General features: G+C 37.1%; 1 protein-coding gene across 3 annotated transcripts in view; it reads right to left on the bottom strand.

The window, feature by feature from the left end:
* Nucleotides 1-21,925, bottom strand: part of OSBPL10 (oxysterol binding protein like 10) — a 124,699-nt gene that overhangs the window by 82,855 nt on the left and 19,919 nt on the right. For all 3 annotated transcript variants that reach the window (XM_068206132.1, XM_068206139.1, XM_068206148.1), the window contains exons 2-3: nt 10,261-10,442; nt 8,447-8,526 (exon numbers count right to left, since the gene is read on the bottom strand). In XM_068206132.1, coding sequence (XP_068062233.1) covers nt 8,447-8,526; nt 10,261-10,442 — 262 coding nt within the window. The remainder of the gene's footprint in view (nt 1-8,446; nt 8,527-10,260; nt 10,443-21,925) is intronic.

Genomic DNA, 21,925 nt, shown 5'->3' with positions numbered 1-21,925 from the left:
TTAATAAAAGTTATTTTTGTTTTAGAATTAAATCTTTTGAGATACACTGATATTTTAGTATCACACGATCACAATAATAAAAATATACATGTGCTACTTTCATATAGCTAAACAGATCCTAAGATTCAGACAAACAGCAGCGAAGTACAACTAAGTTTTCCCATTAGATCCACTTAAAAGAAAACAATATTCTGTGAGAGGTAAAGTTTTACTATGTTTTGATTTTCTTGAGGGAGAGCTATAGATCTGCACATAACAGAAATTAACACAAAACATATATGGAAAAATCCATGCACTGGTTCAGACTGTGGGACCACAGTGCATTTAAGATGGCTTTTCCTAAGTTTTGCCAAGGTATGCAGCAGCTCACAGCAACTTCTGGTGAACAATCATTTAGGGCACGGAGTTTGGGGCTCAGTAGAGCAGGAGAGAAAAGTCAGAAAAAACAGCCCATCGCTAGTTTCAGTAGTGGGTGGTGCTCAAGAAATCTGTCCTGCTACAGGGACACTAGGTAAACCCAAGTCTCTACATACACAAGCACACATCCTGGCAAGGGCTGCCCAAGGATCCACTGCCTGGTGTGCCTGACACTCAGCTCTGCTGCAGGGCAAGGCATGGAGCTTTGTGATCTCCAGGGAGAGACCACCTCTGCCAGTGAGTCTCCTAGAGCCCTCTGCTTCCCCTTGCAGCACAGAAGAGTCTCCAGTCCTATGTAGCTCATCCAGTCAGAGAGACTGGCAATCTGGAATTCGCACATACATGGTCTGTGCCAAGCATCAGAGCTAAATACGTGATCAGCTCCTGCAGGTCTATAAGCAAGCTCTCCTCACCTCTTTGTTTTCTGTCCCTTTACACCCTTCATCTATCTATAGTGTCCCAACATTTCCAAACCACTTGCCAGAAAATTCCACCAGCCCACAACACAAATACACCAGCACTTAAATTTGGTATTATTCTTTAGAGGGCACCTGTAACATAAAAACTTTAAATGAGCTCAGCACCAGGACCTCTGGCAATCCATGAAGCTATCTGTAGGCAAGGCTCCGTGACAAACATAAAAATTTGCAAGTTAAAACTTGAAAAATCAGTCACAGCCAGCATGCATATGAATGTCTGCAGGAGGCAGTTTTTGGAACCACTCAAAACCTTTTCAAGTTGGACTCCTCTCCTCCACTGCCACAGAGAACAGCAGAAGAGTATTGTGCCTGCTGCATCCAAGAAAATGGGGGAAGCTTCCAATTCCTTCTGACAGCTTCTTCCTGTCACTGCCAGAAGAGGACTCTCCAGGAACTGCACACTCAACCCCTCAGGCACTTTTGAATTTTACAGCACATTGTCAACACCTATGTCCCAGCCAAATACTTGACTCCTCTTTTGCAGAATTTCTTGAGATTCAACACTGGGAATGACAAGCATCCTTTTTGCATTGACACACAGCTGTGCAAAAATCAGAATTTTACATTTCTGTTAAAATGTGAAAAACTGTGTGAAGTTTTCCACTGCTAAAAGCACTCTAATGATAAATGATGCTACAACATCCATTAAAGTCACTCTCACAGGAAATCAAAGCAATGACAGTAACTGATAGGCCTTTATGCCTAATCCTTGCTCTTCCCTCAGCACTGCTCATATGACTGATCTGCCCCTCTAATTATCATCATATCTAATTTTCTCTGGTCTCACTGCTTTCTGGCTTGCAACTAAATAAATAAAAAGAGAGTGAAAAGTCTGATGAAAGGAAAATGTAAGCTCTTCAACATTAGTAATGCACAGTGCCAATAATGAGTCAAGAAATACACAGGCTGAAGCATCCCAAAAGGACTGCAAATTTTCTTTCCTGAGGCTACACCTTACCATTGCACCAACATTTCACCTGCTAATAAAATGAAACCAATAAAAGAATAATAAAGAAGCTAATAAAAGATTAATTTGTAACTTGCATTCATATGGGTTTTATGACCTAAAGCTAGCTAAAGTATGCTTAGCTAAAACAGATTTGGGTTAAGATTTTTATTTTAATAGCTAGCCTGTCCATCCCCAAGATAAAAAAGCAGTATAATGAATGCTTCCATTTGGATATCAAAAATCCTAACAATTAAAATAATGGAATTGCAGAACAGTAAGTTCAAACTATACTCATGTTTTCATGACTCATTCTCCCAGGAGATTGCCCTTCCTGTTCACAAAGAAGCTGAAGGGTTTTTCACCACTTTCCAGAAGCAAACAATTTTGTTTATTTTGGAAAGTAAATGCAATTTTCCAGAGATCAATAAAATAATTTCTGAAGTGAATTGTCATATCTGCTTATGGTTGATAATCATCATTTTCACAGGCACTGTGCCACAGATGTTTTTCTCCGAATAGTAATTACCAAAATGACACTCCTTTACTCCTCTGCACATATACAGCACAGAAAACCAATGCCTGCATGCAGCTTGAGAATTATGGGTAGTCACACGCTATCAGAATGTAATTACCATTTTGAGACACAACCATTCAGTGGTTTAATTCCCATCCACTTCTTTTCCAATGCATCCTAAGTAAACAAACACTGATAAAAGATAAACCTAGACACAGTTCTGCTTCATTTACATTATAATAATACACAAATATTAAAATGCAAATGACAGAATCTACATAACATCCAAACTTCAGCACTGCACAGGGACCAGCTTATTATGTTTCGCACATTCCTGTCAAGCACCAACAATGGTACTAACTTTTCTGATAGAATATCATTGTGTTTCATGATCTTCAGTAAGGCAATATGTCTTTTTTTAAGCAAGAGACTATGATAATCATTCTATCATAAAATATTTTCTTCATCAAGAATCATTTGAGCATGTTCAATCCTAAATTGATTTTCTTTCATTTCTGTAGAAAGATTTTAGAAGCAGTGAGCAACTCTTAATTTCATGAAGCTTCCAAAGGGAGGAAAAAAGATGTCAAACTCACAACTATCAACAGCCAAGCACTGCTTCCCTGTCAGCCTCACTACTGTAAGGATTTCAGTGTACGTTTTAATTAGAAGTGCCATTCTTCAATTGACTTCCATAGGTCAGGGAAGAGGAAGCAGACAAGCACACCAGCAGAAGGAACACTTGAAGCTCAAGAAGTAAAGCAATTTGACATGCACAGAAGAACCAAAACAACACTGAAAAGGACTTGAAATTTTCACCAATTTGGCTTTATGAAAAGTTATCATGCATATGTTAAAAATACCCAGCCAATTATCCACTTAAAAATGTAAAGGTATCTCTGTGGCCATTCATTACTAAAGCAAAAAGAAACCTGATAAAACCAAATATCCATGATAGTAATTCTTCAAGCTGTGGAGAATAATTACACATCAGCCTCATAACGATTTGATAAAAGTGTTACATTTGAGGCATTACTGCAGGTGCGGTTTCACATTATAGCCAAACTGCTACTGCAGTTGACACTTGACAGGGGCAGGTTTGGACTTTTTTTCTCCCCACCATTACTCCAGGGAGGTAAGCCAGTAGTGAACCAGAGACAGAGGCACACATTCCTCAGAGAGCTGGTCAGAGAGCTAAGCTCTTTTTAGTAGGATGCCATTTTTTCTACTTTTGATGCCCAGATGGAAGCATGACAAAACCCACACAAAAGGAGGCAGCAGAAGGAAGGGAATTAGATTGCAATTTACTGCAAGGAATCAGCAAATTAGTTCAGTTTAAAGATAAATCCACACCATCCATTTTAAGCAGCTAGCTCACTGTGCAGCTCAAAACCAAAAACCTAAAACAATGGAGTCTGTCTCCTTATTCTAACACAGACCTAAGCTGAAAGTTACCATCTGAGCACAGAAGTGAGTTCACAAGATAAAGGTTCTGTTCTCTGTCACATTCCTGATACAGACACACTGAGAAGGGTTATATGCACATCCAGCAACCAATCCACCCACTGGCATTAAGAGCTGGTTTAAAAACCTGTGTTTGTTTTCAGTAGTGCTTTTACAGCCACCATCATTAAACAGTCAAGAAAAAAGGAGGATGAAATAGAAGGACTAAAAAGCTTGTGATAATTTCTGGATACAAAATTATTCTTGGAAGTTACCACAGAAATTATGCATAAGCCTTCTCCTTCTTGAAAGCATTTTATATCACTGAATTCAAATTTGAATAATGTTTTAATTAAAGCTTGTACAAAATATTCACTTGGAATTGTCTAAAAGAACCAGCAATCCTATCCAGAGAAGATTTCTTCCAATACAGTTGATTTGCGCTTATGGAGGTTGAACAATCTGTAATTAAGTGAAATGAGACTTGTATGGGAATACCAAGAACATTAAGACTATCTGACAGCATGGGAATTATTTGCCAGAGAACACTTTTCTTTTACTGCTTTTTTTTTATCATTGCCATATAAAATTCAATTAAAACTAAGTCAGGTTTAGCTTGTGTTACATCCTCTCATTAACTGTACTGCTCACCTTTGGACCATTCATTAGGACGCAACTAAATTTAGTGTTTAGCACACAACCTTTTCTTTCTTTTTTCAATCACTTCACTATTTAATTTCCTCCACCACTCCAATCCCCAGCTGAAGTTTTAGAAACAGTCATGACAGCAAGTCATTCAGTAGCATTTTGAAGGAGGCAGTAGCTGTGAAAAAGAAAGGAAACTAATGCTGATCTAGATTCAGTGCAGCAAGAAGGAATGCTCTTCTCTGAGTACTTCACAGAAACAGTGACAAAGCTTCAGCTTTGAAAAACATCCTCCAAGTTAGCATGTTTTTCTATGAATTCCCATCCAACAATATCTATTCAATACTTTAAAAATGTGTTCTCTCTCCAGTATGAATGACCTGTCGCTAAGTTACTTCACCAGTATGCTTGGGAACCCTCCCACCGCTTGCCTGGTTATCCCATTATAGGATTTTTTCACATTTAAATTATATCCCACTTGCATAACATAATATATACCACTCACTGCATATTTTTCACTTCCATTCTACCTCATTCAAGTGTATGATTCCTAAAGAACAGCTAGAAATTTCTGCATCTCAGTATTCCTATGAGAAAGGTGAATTTAAGCTGCAGAAGAAGCTAGGAGCAAACACTCAGACTCCAACCTTCCAGATGCTGTTCCCAGCAGAGACAGAGCTTGGATTCTGTTCAAACTCCAGAAGTTCAGAACCCATGAATATCTGCCTGTTTATAACAGCATGATGAGAGACATATAACTGGCAGTTTCCACTTACTACCGAGTATAAATTATACAGAGAGGGAGGAATAAAGAGATCCAACTTTGCTGTCAGCAGAATAACAAATCACATCATGACAGTCCTTTCAATGGTAGAGCTATCTAACAAAACCTAAAAATACAGATTTTTGTGAAGTCCTCGATTATGCAAAAGTAAGTCAAACATATCCATCTCTGTGCCATTACAGACCTTCCTATGTAATTCCAGACCCTAAGCTAAAACAGTAAGGTGGCTACAAATAGCAGAATGCTATTTGATGTAAATTTAAAACATTTTAAAGAGCATGTTTCCACTCCCATGCTAATAATCATTTAGTATAAAGTACCGTCATCTACAAGAGAAAGAAAAAAAGCATCACAACAAAATGAAGCAGTTCTTGCTTCTCTTACCTCCTACCAGGCAGCGGATATGAAGTAAGGAACTTTGAGGAATAGAAAAAGAGTATAAATGCTTTTTTTTTTTTTTTTGTTCTAGTTTCTGGAATTTCTGTGAAGAATTGCTACCTTGCAAATGATATCTGATCTCCAAAGTCTAATTATTGTAGCATTCAAGTTTTTGATCCCTTCCTTTTATAAAGAAAAGCAGAGAGAAATTTAAAATCTTACTTGTAGATGAAATTCAAGTTCACACTGTATGCAATGCTAAAGCCAGGTAAAATATTATTCGCAGTTAATACTCTAATACTGAGAAGATAGGAGGGGGAAAAGGAAAAAAGCATATTAAAAACAAGAGATAAATCTTGTCACAAGAAAAGTTTCTAGGAATAGGTAAGCAGAAAATTGCTTCAAGTACAGTCCACTTCTTGAATAAGAACCAGAGTCATCAGTGGTCTCATCTGAAGCACATAAATTCTGGACATTTTATTGTCTGGACTGTTAAATTTAAAAATACAGAAGACAGATATTCTCTATTTGCTCTGTGGCTTACAAAAGCAGAGAATTAAAAGTGCTTCACTAACAAACATTTCAAGTGAAAAGTGACCTAGCCTGATTTGTAACACAGAACTAAGAAGTATAGTTTTCTTTAGCATTTCTGTTTTATACTCAACAGATTCAAGCTAATTAAAACCTATCTATTCCTGAAGACATCTATACTCCAACTTCCTATGCCAACTTTCTGTAACTCACCAGTCTTCAAGAAAAATTCAAGAACCCTCTTCCTACTGTCTGAAATACTCTTCCATTTAATTCCTCTCCTATATATGTGCAACACGCCTCAGTTAAGGAAATACTTTTATTTTCTTGCACAATGAGTATAGGAACAAGGAGCAAACCACAGCATTGTTGGTCACTATGCAAGAATACAAGTAGTCCAGTGAGATACTCCCTATTCGAAAGCCTTCCTGTTTCCAAAAGTTGTGCCTTAGATCTTCTGTGGCAGAAACCGGCTTTGTATTTACTAGCCTCCCACTCATTTAGTCAAGACTTTCTAATAAATTTTTGCTTTTCAAATACTTTTCAAATATCTAAACACTTTTGGCATCCAAAGCATCCCAAAATATTCTCCACTTTCTGTTCGTGTCGTTTTGGTGCTTTTTTTTGCTTTATGTTTTCAAAAGGAGTTTTCAAAAGGAGTTTATCTCCTTTTCTTTGAGGCTCCCCATACCAATATTATTATTAACAGTTAAGCAAATACTTCCTATTCAGCCACTGCAGAGCACTTACTACACTGATTTGCCCTGTCCATTCTCACCACCAGAAAAAAAAAAAGACTACAATGAAGTCAAATCTCATCACACAGAGTTCATCCTGTATAGAAGAATAACAAATATGTGAAAAGTACTTCACTATCCCCACTCCAATTTTTCATTTCAGAGATGGAAGGGGACTGATAAAAGTATTCATTACAAGTATTTGACAGAGTTAGTGCAATCTAAGTATTAGCCCTTCTTTTTCCTGATAATTTCTAAAATTTTGTTTGCTTTCTTTGGACCAGTACTAATTGCTGTTTACTTTCACTGTTGTAACAACAAGATTTTTCTCTTGACACACAAATTAATTCAGAACAAAATATGCAGATACTACTCCTATTGAAGGAGCTCAACATGGAAAGATAGTCTGAACAGAAATTACTACTAAGTTTAACAGTTTTTACCTAAAGAGGAAATATGACCCCAACTTCAGTTCCACAAAGATCAGCTTCAACTAAATTACTGCTATTCTAAATGAGATTCTGCTATTAAAATAGAATAATTTATCACAAGCAAGAAAAGCATAAAAATAAAACCAGTATTAAGAAATATTATGAAAATTAATAGAGTGTAGAAGCATAAGAATCAGTATGCCATTGCACAAGTCTCCAATATCATATATACTGGAGCAGTTTTACCACCTCATCACAGTTAAATTATAGATGCTAAACATTTAAATGCATTTAAGAAGTGACCAGAAAACATACTGAGGAATAATTCCTTGCTGGCAATTGAGTACAAAAAGTTGGCATCATGATCTGGCACAGGAGCTGCAAACCAACAGCAGCTGTAAGAATACCCTGATCAAGTAGAGTTGCACCTTTCTGAGTAGTACTGGGCCACATCCATATAAAAATTATATTGAATTCCAATGTGCAAGAATTTTAAAAGTAGTGAAATAGTCCAGCTACTTAATTCTCCTTCAAAAAGGGTTTTATTTGTACCACAATTCATACAATTTTTATTTGGAGGTAGGAGACAGCCTCAACCCATCATTTTGCTATCTTTCAAGTCTAAACAGTTGGTCTTTTTACCTGCACAAAATATTTTGCTGTTTGAGGACAAAAATTGTGGACAATTAGTTCCGAAGAGAAGTAAATAACATAACTCTTCATATGATGAGCTCTTTCCAATTTAGTGAAGAAGATGAAGACAGACTCCTGCTAACATCTATCTGAAGCTTCCTATAATTAAAGTCACTAAGTTGCATAAAATTAAATAAAACTGTATTAGTTAACTTTTAAATACTAATCAGGACATCATATAGTATTTATTAATAAATGGTTCATTCAGCCACTCAATTAACTATGCACTTCACTTATTTGTCATATACAGGAAAATGTTTATTTATTAGGATCACCCAAACTGACTCATCTTGCTCCAGTCAGTGACAAATGACAACTTGCTGCTTTTACTCAAAACCCTCTGAACATCAACCCAGTAATTACAGCGGCCGATCAGCCAAGCTATGCTCTTCTTCACCTACTCCACTTAAAACATAATAGTTACTTCTCACTCTTAATTATTTACCTTAGAATCACTTTCCTTGTGATGTTTGGCACAGGATCGAAGCTGAGTTATCCAGTACTGTTTCTCTTTTGCATCAGCAGCTAGAACAGAAACAAGAAAATGCAGGCTATCACACATAAATCAATATTCTTTTGCACAAGAGGTGACAGAGCAGGGCAGAGGGGGAAAGATTAATTATTGATTAGCATGCAGTATAAATCCTAATTTATGCTACATAAGTACAATTAAGATTTTCAGTGCAACACACATAAACCTGTGAGTTAAGTGGCCAGTTGGAAGAAATAAGCTTATGAGCCTTCTTCATACTTAGCTCCTCCATATGTTAGCAAAAGCAGAACTACCTACCTCAAGAACACATTTTTGTTCAAAATTTTTCATCCACTTTTGTTTTATTTGCCTGTCTTTGTGAAGGACAAGGGCCACATCGCAGCATTTAAATCCATAAAAGCTCTACACTCAGGTTGTCAATCAGCTACCAGACAAGCTACCAGTTCCCCAGATACTTAAGTGCTTCTCTTTTAATGGAGTTCAACTAAATCTCTCTCTAAACCCAGGTCATTCACATGCAACTTAAAGACACAGGAATTTCCCCCACACATCTTTAAAAACCAGCTTTAAAAATTATTGAAGAGTTTGTCTGTTCTCAGTTGGCTCCTATGTAATGTAGTAAATCTGTTTAGGAGAGAGGCTTTTCTTTTTTTCTTAAACTACTGCAGGAATCATAATAAAGAATGGCAATACAGAGTTGATAATTTCAGTAAATATTTTCCCTTACTTCCTCTGCTATTGAGTATCTTAATGGTTATTGACTCAGCATAAAAATTGTTTACTGATTTTAATCAAATTCACAGACATCATTAAATTAAAAGCAGCATATTGTAAGCATTTGATAATTTCAAGTGATTGGAAAAGCATAATGAAACAACAAATGTTCGTGATTTCTAGCTGGGCAACTTTCAAAGCATTTTTACAGAAATTCTCCCTGGTTGTTTCTTAATTCAGTTTTGTGTATGAAAGAGCAACACACTGTACCACAGGGGACTCCTCCATGCTCAGTCCTGCTGGACAACTGATAAACTGTGGTCAGAATAAAACTAAGAATACTTCTGTTACACTGCATTATGTATCTTGTTTTTTTAAGTAACAGCTTATTTTTTATAAATTAGTTTGATTTGGAAGCATCATGATCAATCAACCATACTGAAAATACCTTAAAATCAGAACACTGCCATTTTTTCCCTTCCTTTTTTGTAAATATTCCAAAGTAACTCCTATATACCCTATATTGTCTGTCTTATACCTGGAAACAAGGGAAGGGAAAATTTTATGTTATAGGTGCATTCAATTACTCCAAGACTGATAAGAACATAATATCTTAGCAGCTTCTCACTGGCATTTTTCCCTTCTCTAACCTATCATCAGATTCATTACCACACATTATCTGCAGGATAGTAGCAGGGAAGAACAATACTAGAAATCAAATGTTGTGCTGTGGACAGCAATGAAAGCACCTTTTTCTTCCTTTGGAAGCAAATAAGATACAGCAGTCAATGAAAATGCCACAGTAACATATTACAGCAGCCATCCTGAAGTACCTTCCAGCCCCAAAAGTCTATACATTTTAAAGTCACATGTACTTAACTCCAGATTACTCCTCCACCATGTTTGAAAATAAACTGTGTAATAAGACCTGTATAGCCACTACTTTCTGACAGCACAGGGAAGCAAAAGAGAAATGAGACATGAGAGAAGAGATGCAGAAGTGGGAGTGGAAGAGAAGAACAATTCAGCAGGCACTGTGAGCAGCACTGTACCTCTTAACTTGTACATCTCTCCATTAGCAGAGTAGACCACCAGCATGTGTGGCACTTCATCACTGGGCGATATTATAGCTCCAGCTAAAGACAAGGCTCCTCGTGGCTTTGGGCTCTGGTTTTTAGTTTGTTCATTCATGAAATACTGCAGAATCCCTGTCTCAAAATCCAGCACAAAGTACCTGTTGAAAGAAATTACAATCATTCAGTATTTCCACAGAAGCTTTTCATGCATTTACCCAACAAAGGGCACAGATTGATCTTAAATCAAGATCATAAATATACAAATGAGGTTAAAGTAATTTTTGTAATTACAATTTCATAAAGTACTGTTATTAGGCTTTTCAAGGGTAGGTGATCTATTCCTTTATTCATAACACATGCCATTTCACAATCAACCAACACCTAGGACTGAAAGATCATACAAACAAAAAATAAACTAACTGGGTTGCCCAAGTGCACTAAATGAAAGTGAAGATATTTCAAAGTTGGTGTGTCAGCCTCAAGAGTTGAAAACATTTCTTTTTTTCCACAAATAAACCCATCTCTACCAACAGCACAGATCCTAAATTTAATTTCCCCCTGAAAATCTTTCATGCTATTCCACAGAACAATTATTTAACACTAACTCTTGACCAAGAGGGAACGTACAGCAACCTCCTGGCTCACATGAAGGTCAGCCTACTACAACCCTCAACAGACTACAGCAAAGATCACATAAATGCAGGTTACCCCCCTCAGCTGCTTCTGAAAAACCACCTCTAACAATCTGTTTAATCCCACTAACATGAGCATTTGTAATATACACTATTTGTGACTGTTCCTCTAAGATAAGATTACCACAGGTCACATGAATTTGTGGAAAATAGTTCAGAAACTGTGGTTATTCAGAGTTCTGTAGCTTTGTATATCCCAAATTTGCTCAAGTTACCACATTTTGTTTTAGCTCTTTCACAATATCCCCATATGCAGAACATCTCTAACATTTCCCATCACAGAACATTTCCAGGATTATCTTCACAGCCTGCAGTTATTGGTGGTGGTCTGCTCCTCTCTTTATTCATGCTAAATAAGCCTGGACATGATGCAAGCAGTTATTGTCTATGATTTACAGACAATTTTCATTTTGCTTGGGATCCCTTCCTTTGCTGCAGTTATGCTTAACACTCTACTGCCACTGCCTTCACATCCGAGCAAAGATAAAATTCACTTTCAATTGTTACAGAGTAACAATTCTGTCCCAAAGAATTTTAAACTAGTGCACCACCACATCCTTCCCTTGTGCCCTGACTCCATCTCCTGCAAGCACTTCTGCATTCTTTTCCTCAAGAAACAAATGGAAAGCCTCCCTTTTGTAATCACGTAGCAGCATATCACTTCACCTTCCCTCTGCAGGTTATCTTCGACACGAAGGACTAGAGGAATAGCAAACTGAATCACAACCACATTTTCAATAGCAGTGTTAAAAATAAGGATGCCCTAAAAGGAAACTGCCAAAAATTCAGATTACCTTATTGACTTGTATTGTACCAGTTCATAACCTTCCTGATGTGTTTGACTTTCAAATGATATTACAGTACTACTCTTCCACTTAAAAAGCATTTTTTTCTCTCCAGGTTGGAGAGAGTAGTAGGAGAAAACAATGCACTTAACTGCAGGGGAAAACAGCAGAATTGGAAAACATTTTTTTTTAACAGACTTGCATATTTCATAGTAAATTTATATTATGCTTATTCTCATTTTCCAGATATTTTGGGAACATCTGTTACATACGCAAGAGAAAAAGCAGAGCACTAGACAGAAGTGATGCCACACCCCTGAGAAAATGACACAGTAGCTTGACCCTAGAGCTAACGCTTTTCCCCATCATCTCTGAGCTCAGCAAACAAGTCTAGACTTTATATGCAGTGATGTTCATTCCCAGCCTGTGCCATCCTCATTATAATTTTATTGTCCTTTTATTGTTCAGGTACAAATAATTTATTTCAGCTTTTGTTATTTGGCTATTTTTTAATCGATTACTACCTTGGAAATCAACATTGTGGTTACTAAAATACAGCTCTACAATTAACAAAAGGAGGAACACCAGCTAGAGGGGGAAAAAAAGGAAAGAAAAAGAGAGGCAAGAAAGTCTCTTCTCCTATTAAGACCAAAGGATTTTGAGAAAAAAGTTCCTCTGAGTCTATTAGAACAGAATCTATTAAGTTACATAAACACTACGAGCACTTCGGCTCAGAAACTTCTGCATGCTAGACCAGCAAAGCACTCCCAGAATGACTGTAAGCTCCACAAAAATGGGCTTTGCATCGGCTTAAAGCTACCCCAGGGAAGGAAACCAGCCATTCGAGTACAGAATATACCTTTACCAGCATAATGACATCAGACAGCAGCAACTTCTGCAAATTCCCAGATGCAGAGACGGCATCCTTCCACATCCTTGTTATCACTGCTACAGCAGTAGTGTTAACTGGATTTCTAACCAACCACTACCTATTTTATGTACAGTCTCAGAAAAACAGATCACTGGCCTTGTACTTTAGGTTTTTTGTGATGACGTCTTAGAAGCCTGTAAAAGCAAACAATTTAGAAATCAAGCAGTAATTTTAAGAAAGAAAAAGGTAACCAGTTCTCACAAGCCCTCATATTACCCTCAGTATCCTGCCTTCTTTCTTGTCCCAAAAGAACCAGGAACTTTTCACAAGCCTTTTGGCCATGACACTGTTCACATCACACAGAATCAAGCATTTCCTTTCCAAAGAGTATGGTTTGATGTGCAACTCCCCTCTTCACCTTTCATACAGTGGTACCACAGAAAAAGACAAGAATAAACTGCACAGACAACTATAGCCTCACAAAAGAAGCAGGGAGATAATACACTTTGAAAACTGCTAAAAGGATAGAAAAAGCCAAGAGAAGGAATAAGGAATTAAATGTCAAATCAAGGAGTGCAAGGCTTCATACAAAGGAGGTTGAGGAGGGAGGAACACAAAGAGATAGGAAAAACAGGAGCAGCTTTCAAAAATATTTTCTCGCATCACAGACCAAATGATGACCCAATTCAGACCATCACAAAAACACAGAGGAAATGAAGACCAGAGTCTTTCATTAACTGAGGATGGAAAAGCATTACACATATAAAGCAGAAGAGAAGGGTACGTGTCCCATTTTAGAAGCACTGTGTGGCTGAATCAAAAGGACAGAGATCTCTTTTAACTTCTAAAAGTCACTTGTTCTGCCTACCAGGGAAATAACAGCACTAACCTCTCTACAACTGATTCGTCTTGCCACCTCATCCTTATTTCTCTACTGGCCTTGCTCACATTTACCCATGACGTCATATTTCTGTAATTAAATCTCAGATACCAGTGATGAAAAGAAGCGTACTCTTTAGAGAACAGTCAGGCAGAAGGTGGTAGAGCCCAGTTACATCGTACTTCTCACACAAAAAAATTGTGCTATAGAGAAATTGTGGAACAACTGTTACTGAGAGACACTTCCAAAAGACAGCTGAATTTTTCTGTTATTCCAAAACCATAATAACTTTTTCTTTAATTAATAATCTTTAAAAGAGTCCATCTAGAGGTAAGGTAGAAAATCACCACTTAAGCATATTTTAAGCAGTTTTAACTGCTTAAGCACAGTTCAAAATAGACATGCAAAATTACAGGCAAGAAAATGCAGGCTACTTCACAAATGAAAACCCAATGGATTTCTCACTTCAGATCCAAATCCATTCAGAAACTAAAAGCTTCCTGATCCTCTGGCCCAGCTTCCCTTAAGCTCCTGAGATCCATCAGGATATTCCCCCTATGCCGTTCCAACCGAGTGCAGAGCCATTACCAACTGACATGAATTACAAGAGAAAACATCCACTACACTCTGCAAAGCTGAAGTCTGACACTACCTGAATTGTTATGTTTAACAATTATTGTTATATTATTTGTGATTTATTTATTATATTATCACTTATTGTTAAGTCACCCAGGAGTTTGTCAGTATGGCCTGATGGGAGTTTCTTTCTCTTTTACTTCCCATATTTCAAAATTAATGCCCTCTCTGCATAAATCCTAAGTTTTATAAATTCTACAACTGTCTTAATTAAACACTTGTGTTTCACCATGCCCTTCATCCTTTCACTCATTCACTCATAGCCATTTTTAAAATTTTTCAAAATGCCAAGCAGAACATGTATGATATGCTAGGAAGTGTAACATGTTGCCTTCTGAATTCTTAGAAGGGAAGGGTCAAACACTGCACTAATAAAATATTTCCAATTGGGTTTGCTTCCACTAATAAGAGCATTTATTAGAGTAATAATTATAACATGATCATATAATTATATAGTATTACAATAATTTATTATTAGTTCCCTATTCAAGAAGACTTTAAGAAAAAGCAGTGACTATGCTCTAAAGAGTGTTAAAATGCTGGTAGTATAGCAGGACATGAAAGTGCTCTACCACTAGAGCATGTCAACAAAGAACAGCAGCTTAACAGGTCTTCCATGAGAAAAACTGACATTTCACCAGTATAACAGATTTGAGGCAATATAGAATTTTTCTTTAAAAATTTTTTAAGCCACACATAATTATCAGAAGCACGTGATACAAACATTTCCCACATAATTTACTCACCTCATTGGATTAAAGAATTTTAATTTTCCTATTTCAAGGCAAATTAATAATTTCCATATTCTCCAGTGGAAATGAATACTTTAGTAAGTAAATAATAAAAAACAAACCACATTTCTATGTATTCCATCATTCAATTACACAGGTTGGATGCAAACCTGCAACACACCCAAAACTATGTTCCCAACAGAAAAAACACCTCAAAACAAGTTTTTCCTTTTCTTCCCTTATTCTGAACATATCTCACAAACCAACCATCTGAACTCATGTTTTCACTGCTTTGTAATACAAATAAATTTTCAGTGTAGGATTACTAAATCTTTTCATTGTGTAATGCATTCCTAGCAATTTGAATACTCCTCACATCCTTCTTTCCCACTTAAGTCAGTTTTCTGGACCAGATTTTGTACAACTTCCAGTTTGAATCCATAATGTGACACGGGTTTTTTATATAGACATTTGCAGCTGGACAACTACAGTCCCAGTCAAATCTTCAGCTTCTGACCCAATCTTCTGGAATAATCTCAACTCTTTTGGAAAGCAGCTTTATATTAATCATGTCCTTGGGTTCATAAAGGTAGCCTATGCTGGAGTCCATGCTTCATAGCTGGACTCTGTCTAAATCCCAGGCTTTATGTTTAAAATTGGTATGGGTGTCCAAATACTGCACACCAGCACAGACAAATTCTTCTGACTGAAGACAAAAATCTTCCAATTTTCCATAATTTCCAAAACAAAATTGTTTTCATTATATTATGACCTAATACAGTAAGTACTTCTGGATGGAGAGGGATGCTGGGTTGTTTCTACAGCAGGCTAGCTTTGTTTCACCTTTTTGGAGATTTTCTTCCCCAGTTACTTAACTCACTGATGCATAGAGGAACTTTTCTTTCTAAAATACCACTTTAGGTCTTCTGCAGACATCTATTCTCCTAAACCAATCTCACAATACATACTTTATGATCTGCTTTTTATTTTGCTTTAGCCATAAAAATGCAAATTGTTTAAATAAAATACATTTATTTGAAACAGGACAGTATTCACTCAGACTTAAAAAAACCCTGACAGGCAGCATCACCTTCCCTACCACACTGGAATAGTAACAATTCATGCATTTTCCCTTTTCAGACTGCTGAACTCATCATCCCAGACAATGTGACAAATACTGTGCTCTACTCCATACTTCAGCACCAAATTAACTCAAGAACAGAAGCAGCTCACAACAGAAGAATTTCACTGCCTTCTTCTTCAACCACTGTTCTCAACATTTCTGAGTTTCCAAACATGTTTTCCTTTCACTCTATTCCAATTTCCCCCCAGACACTGCCAGCACATATTCTTCACTGATTCTCTAACCCTCTAAAGGAAGATTTTCAAGAATAAGGAATCAAACTATTCTGTAATTTTCTTCCTTTTTTTAGAAGTAGTTTTAAAATATATAAGAACTGTAGGATAGAAAGTAAATTATTGTGTCAAAAGCAAAATTTATGGCTCCAGTAACTGAATAAGATGTCACACATAAATGTTTCATTTTTAAGAAACTGTACCTTATTAGGACATCCTGAACACCACATTCGTACAACTACTTCTTTTTTTCCCTTTTTACCTTGATCCATAAAATTAATGGAGTTATTCAAGCCAATAAAGATAAAGCATAGCACGCACAAATTCAAGGACTTTATTATTAAAAATTATCTCCAAAGTTGTCATTTAAAGACTGATGATCACGAGAACATGCTTAGATTTCAGTAATTCTACCACCCTTTCCACACTGAGACTCCTCAATTTATCATTTTTTAACATAAAAAAGTGTAAGAATCACAGTATTCATTAAAAACTTTACTGACTTTGAGCATCTCTGTATGAAAACTGAATTTTTAGAACAGTCATTTTTCAGCATTATTGGAATTCAGTAAAGATGAACTACAATTTGCTGGATACTTTTAGAGGTGTTCCACATCTAAAATGCAATTAAGAAACAGAGGAAGTATTAGCCACAGCTGACAGATGAACAGCTTGTTTTTGCTGATCAGGCCCTTCATGATTTTAATATCTGCAGAATTCTCACACAAATAAAATATTCAGAAAAATCTCCTTTCCTGTCTTGTCAAGTCTCAGCAAGCCCTCTTTATGAACCAGAATGTCACTTCTTTCTCAGTGAAGACACAATTGCTCCTGACCAGCTCATCAGGTCATCAACCTCTGCTTACAATGCCAATTATTTTCAACTGTCTGAACTTCCCTTTAGTGACAAATGGATATGTTGCCCAGATTTTACAGAAAAGGAGACTACAGTAAGGATAAACATTAAAAATTGCTTAGGGGTTGCTTTTTAGGAAAGAGGGGGGAAGAATAGGCCTAAAAATAACACATCCATTTGTACCCATCAGGCTTTGAATTCCTAGAGAATTGTGGAGAAGTACATTCATCATACTAATCTATGCTTCAGTACAACATGGCCATGCTGAGCGGTAGCAACTGCAATTTAGGGGCAAACATAAACAAAAGGTGCACAGTTGAGTTTGATACCATTAACAGTACCTACTGCTCACAGCCCACCACACTGGCTGGCCACCCAATGCTACTTTGTGTCATTTAGTAATCCTTTCCACCATCCTTTTCCTTGCTCCAAATTCACTACTACCTAACAATTAAGAGGACTGAAATTTTTGTATTGCAGGTCAAGAAAAAAGTGAAAAGGGGCATAACTGGGGGAATAAATGGGCTGCTGTAATTTTAAATCTGGAAATGTTATTACCCAGCTTGATTCAGGTCACATATTAAAAACAGAGCTTTCAGGCAGGAAAATATGCTTTCCTTCGTAAGAAAAACGATGAAGACCTAAAACAAAACAAGAACTGAGTACTTACATGTTACTTCTAATGATTCTGCATGTAATGAAAGGATGTTAGCCTTTAGAAAGACACAACTCTATGAGATTCTAAAACAAGATCAAGGAAACATACACGAGAAAATTAGCTGTACATACACCAACTTCATTCCCCATCTGAGGGGAAGGCAGTGCTCTGCATGACACAAAGCTCAGTAGCTAAATTGATTCTCACTGAAGCCAAGCCCACAGGAGTTGTTTGCAATCATCTGGACACCAAAAGGAAGGAAGCTGTCTGGTTCATCTTCTTCCAGTCCCACCTTTCCACTTTATCCAGGAGCAAGGCTTTGCTCCTTTGAGAAAGTAAAACTACAGACACCTACTTTGCAGCCTGTATGGACAACTGCTTCTCTGCTCCAAGCCTATGTGCAGTATTGTTCTGTCCCAACCAGCAATAAAAATCCCACCAACAAACAAGGCAGCTATCAGAAATCAAGTGCTTCACTTTCTTCTGTTATCCCTAAATCTAGCTAAATTGGGCTTTACATTCAGATGTTTTGCTTTCACCTAGTCATCCTCAAGAAGATGCAAGGAAGTAGAATGCAAGTAGCTAGTCAAGGAATATTCTAGTTGCAAAGGACCTTAAGAATACCCAGAGAAATAACTGTTAGAAGACCTTATTACCAAACTTGGTGAGAGTCAGTAAGTAAATGACAAGAAGTAATTTGCTTTCATTTTTGTAGCAAATCACCTACCAAGAAAATCCAAAAGCAAAAACACACAAAAAGCCCCCCAAACCTAAATACTTTGGGGAGGGGGACACACACACTAGATTCAGAAAGAAAAATCTGAGTTTCTTCCCCAAAATAAAGAGAAAAAAAATATATATATATATGTGTAATGAGACAACCAATTATACCTAGCTTGTGAAAGAAGCTTTTACACAGTAATATTTGTAAATCCCTCTAGTCACATTAGCAGTTATCGAAACTGCTGCTGAGCAAACAGCTGCATTACCACACACCTTTAAACACCTCCCAAAATACCACACCAGCTATGGCAGGAGTCTTATTGCCTATTCTTTTCTATAACACAAACCACCAAAATTTGCAAGCGATACAGAAATATTCGACCTTCTCAAAAAACATGTCACTTTTTTGCTTGACACTTTCTGTTATAACGTTTCTAAAGATCTGACAGGTTTGGCAAGTACACTTCACATCAAAAATCGCCTGGTGCTGAGCATCCATTCATCTTTCATTAAATACTTATAAAAAATACAGAATTAAATAAACAGCTTAGAAGTTGGCCTGACATACCAAAAAATGCAATTCTCCAACAAACTAAATACCAAATCTGAAGGAACGTAATCCAAAAGAAGGCAGCACTGAAGGCAGCCACTGGGAAGGCAGCTGCTCAGAGCACTAATGAGTCCAACAGTGACTGACACTACTATGTATTATTCTTTCAACATTCTCTCCTTTAAGTAGGGATATGCACACACACACGGAACACGCTTCCAAGATAGTAATATAAAAAGACAAATCAATAATGAAGTGATATTTGACCAAGGGCAGTATTTTATGGAGATTTCTGTCTGCTACATGTCACATCCTGCAGGAGACTTCACGGATTGACTAGAGAAGATGTGACCTTTGCTTGGTCTTTCTGCTACTTGCTATTACAACATCCACAAATGAATCGAATACATTCATTTGACAGCCTGGTTGTCATGAAATATAATGAGAGACTTGCAGCAAATTCAGTCACCTAACGTAATGCCCCCAACAACACACAGTCTCAGAGCCTGGAATTTCTGGTTCTGTATCAGCATTACCATGCAACAGAGTTTAAAGAAAACCACATCCCACTGAATTGGTGAGTCAGCCAGGTCTAAATCACAGTTCTACCTCAAAATGCTATCATCTGTAATCCAAATTCTCTACAATTTGCACCTACTGAATTTTAGCAAACCAAACACAAACACCCCTGAAAAAGCCTATTGAACAAAAAACTTACATTCAGTTGAAATATCTCCACGACCCTCTCCTTCACCTCAGCAACTAGAGCTTGCCCTCTGAACTACTTTACTAGCAGATCATAAAATGTATGAAGGAAGCAGTAAAGCCTCACAGAGTCATACACCCTGTGTCTAATACACAGTATCTTCCACTGGCCACATCCTAACCTTTATTATCACTTCCCTTTTATGGCACACCAGTGACAAATTGAACCCTTATTTGCAGAGGTGAAGTTGGTTTAGGCTTCCCTGACTTGTACCTCCCAACTCTTCCCCTCTCTTCTCCAACAACTACTGTTATTGAATATTATGTCCCATCTAGGAGAAGCACCTTCAAACATCTGTAGATTTTTGGAGTTCTCTTTTGCTGCCAAGAATTACAGACTGTATACAGAAAAGCACTCAGCTATGAGAAAACCAGTATGACCCCGAGTTTTTATGCCAGACCCGATGTTAGTTCGGATTTCAACTGGAGATAAACTTTCAGGGACTGAAATATTAATAAAACAAACAACAAAGGCACAGGGAGCGACCCTGGACAACAGCACAAATGCTGATGCTGAGAAGGAGACAAGAAGTGGATGACAAACGAGGAGACGGCCTAACACCTCCAGGCATGAATATCAGGCAAACTATTCAGGTAATCAGACCACAAAACAGACAGCAAAGACTGCAAATAGAAGTAGCTCAAATTACAAGACTACTTTAGCTTCAATTAGAGTAGCTGTAGAGTAGTTCAGCTACTTTCAAGCACGGCTTTTTGCTCAATTTAACAATGAGAGTACAGAAATTAGGAGTATCATTCAAGTCGTATCTTAAGCCAATTACGGAGACAAAAGGAGTCTGTTATCTCAGCCCAAACTATTTGGCCTCAGCGTCTCCACGTTAAAAGCCAGGGAAATCATCTATGTAGGTAAAATCTAATGCTCCTCACAGGTGAATAAAGTCCCATATTCAACAATAACAGCGTGTAGTGCTAAGTCAGGAATCTTCACGGAGTTGCCCTGCACATAAATAAATAGAAGTAAATGTTAATGCAAGCAAAATGGCCATTGGAGTTCTTTCAAATTCGTTTTTTACTGCTTACTGGAAACCAAGGCTGCTTTAAGACACAGTGCAAAAATCTCAGAGGAAAGACAAGCAACTCTACCAAAAATTCTATTCTAACAACTGCACTATTTCATATATAGCAATTGTTGAACTAAATAGCTAAATCACTGAACTATCTTCACTATTACTTCTCTCTTCCCTCATTGTTTTTATTTTTGAACATGAAATATAAAGGTTTAGATAGGATTCATAAACCATCTTAATAAAAAGATGTCACCAACCTAAAAAGGTTTCAACAGAAACATGTTGCTGAAAATTAATTAGAACAGTCACATGTCACGATTCATTGAGACAGAACATCAGTTTTACTACAACCACTCTGCTGCCAACAAGCAAGAAACAATCTAGAGAGGAAATGAAGTGGAGGGATGAAGGAGCAGACAAGCGGAACAGTTTGGCAATGGCATGTGCCAAAAGATTCATTAAATCTACCTAAAACTAAATAAACAGAAGTCTGAAGAATCATTTGACACTGCAGTCTAAAAAAGCACTTTAATAACTAGACTTCCAACCACCATTCAGAGCAAAACACTTCTGCCCTAGATAATGTGTACATTAGGCTAATTATAAGGTTAGTGAAAATTGAGGGGTTTTGCTACTTCCCACCAATTTCAGAGATATTTAATTCTGTTCAGGTTACTGATATGAAATTCTAAAGGACGTGACACTCCCCTGGAAACTAAAAGCCTTTCAAAAACTATATTTAATCTTATTGAGATTTTATGTAATCTCCATGGATGAAGATGTAGGAAATCAGCACAGACATCCTCTTATCATTGCTTCCATTCTATGTGAACAATTCCATCCCAAAACTACTTTACTGAAGAAAATATGTGAAGTAGATTTGGTATTTCTCAACATATGATCACTTAACTAAAATGAAGGGGGGGTGGGGGGAAACAAGGTTAAATTTAAGTTATAAGTCCAACTTATATCTCCAAACTCCAATCACTTAATTGAGGCTAAAACATGTTTACACCACAGTCCATAGCAATGGTGCAAAATAAACAGCAACTGTTCCCCCAAAATCTCAATGAAGTGTTACACCACATAATTGGGCAAAGTGAAAAAGGC

The sequence above is a fragment of the Anomalospiza imberbis genome, chromosome 1, assembly GCF_031753505.1.
Source record: "Anomalospiza imberbis isolate Cuckoo-Finch-1a 21T00152 chromosome 1, ASM3175350v1, whole genome shotgun sequence".
NCBI lineage: Eukaryota > Metazoa > Chordata > Aves > Passeriformes > Viduidae > Anomalospiza > Anomalospiza imberbis.
This window is presented reverse-complemented; position numbering and strand designations above follow the sequence as displayed.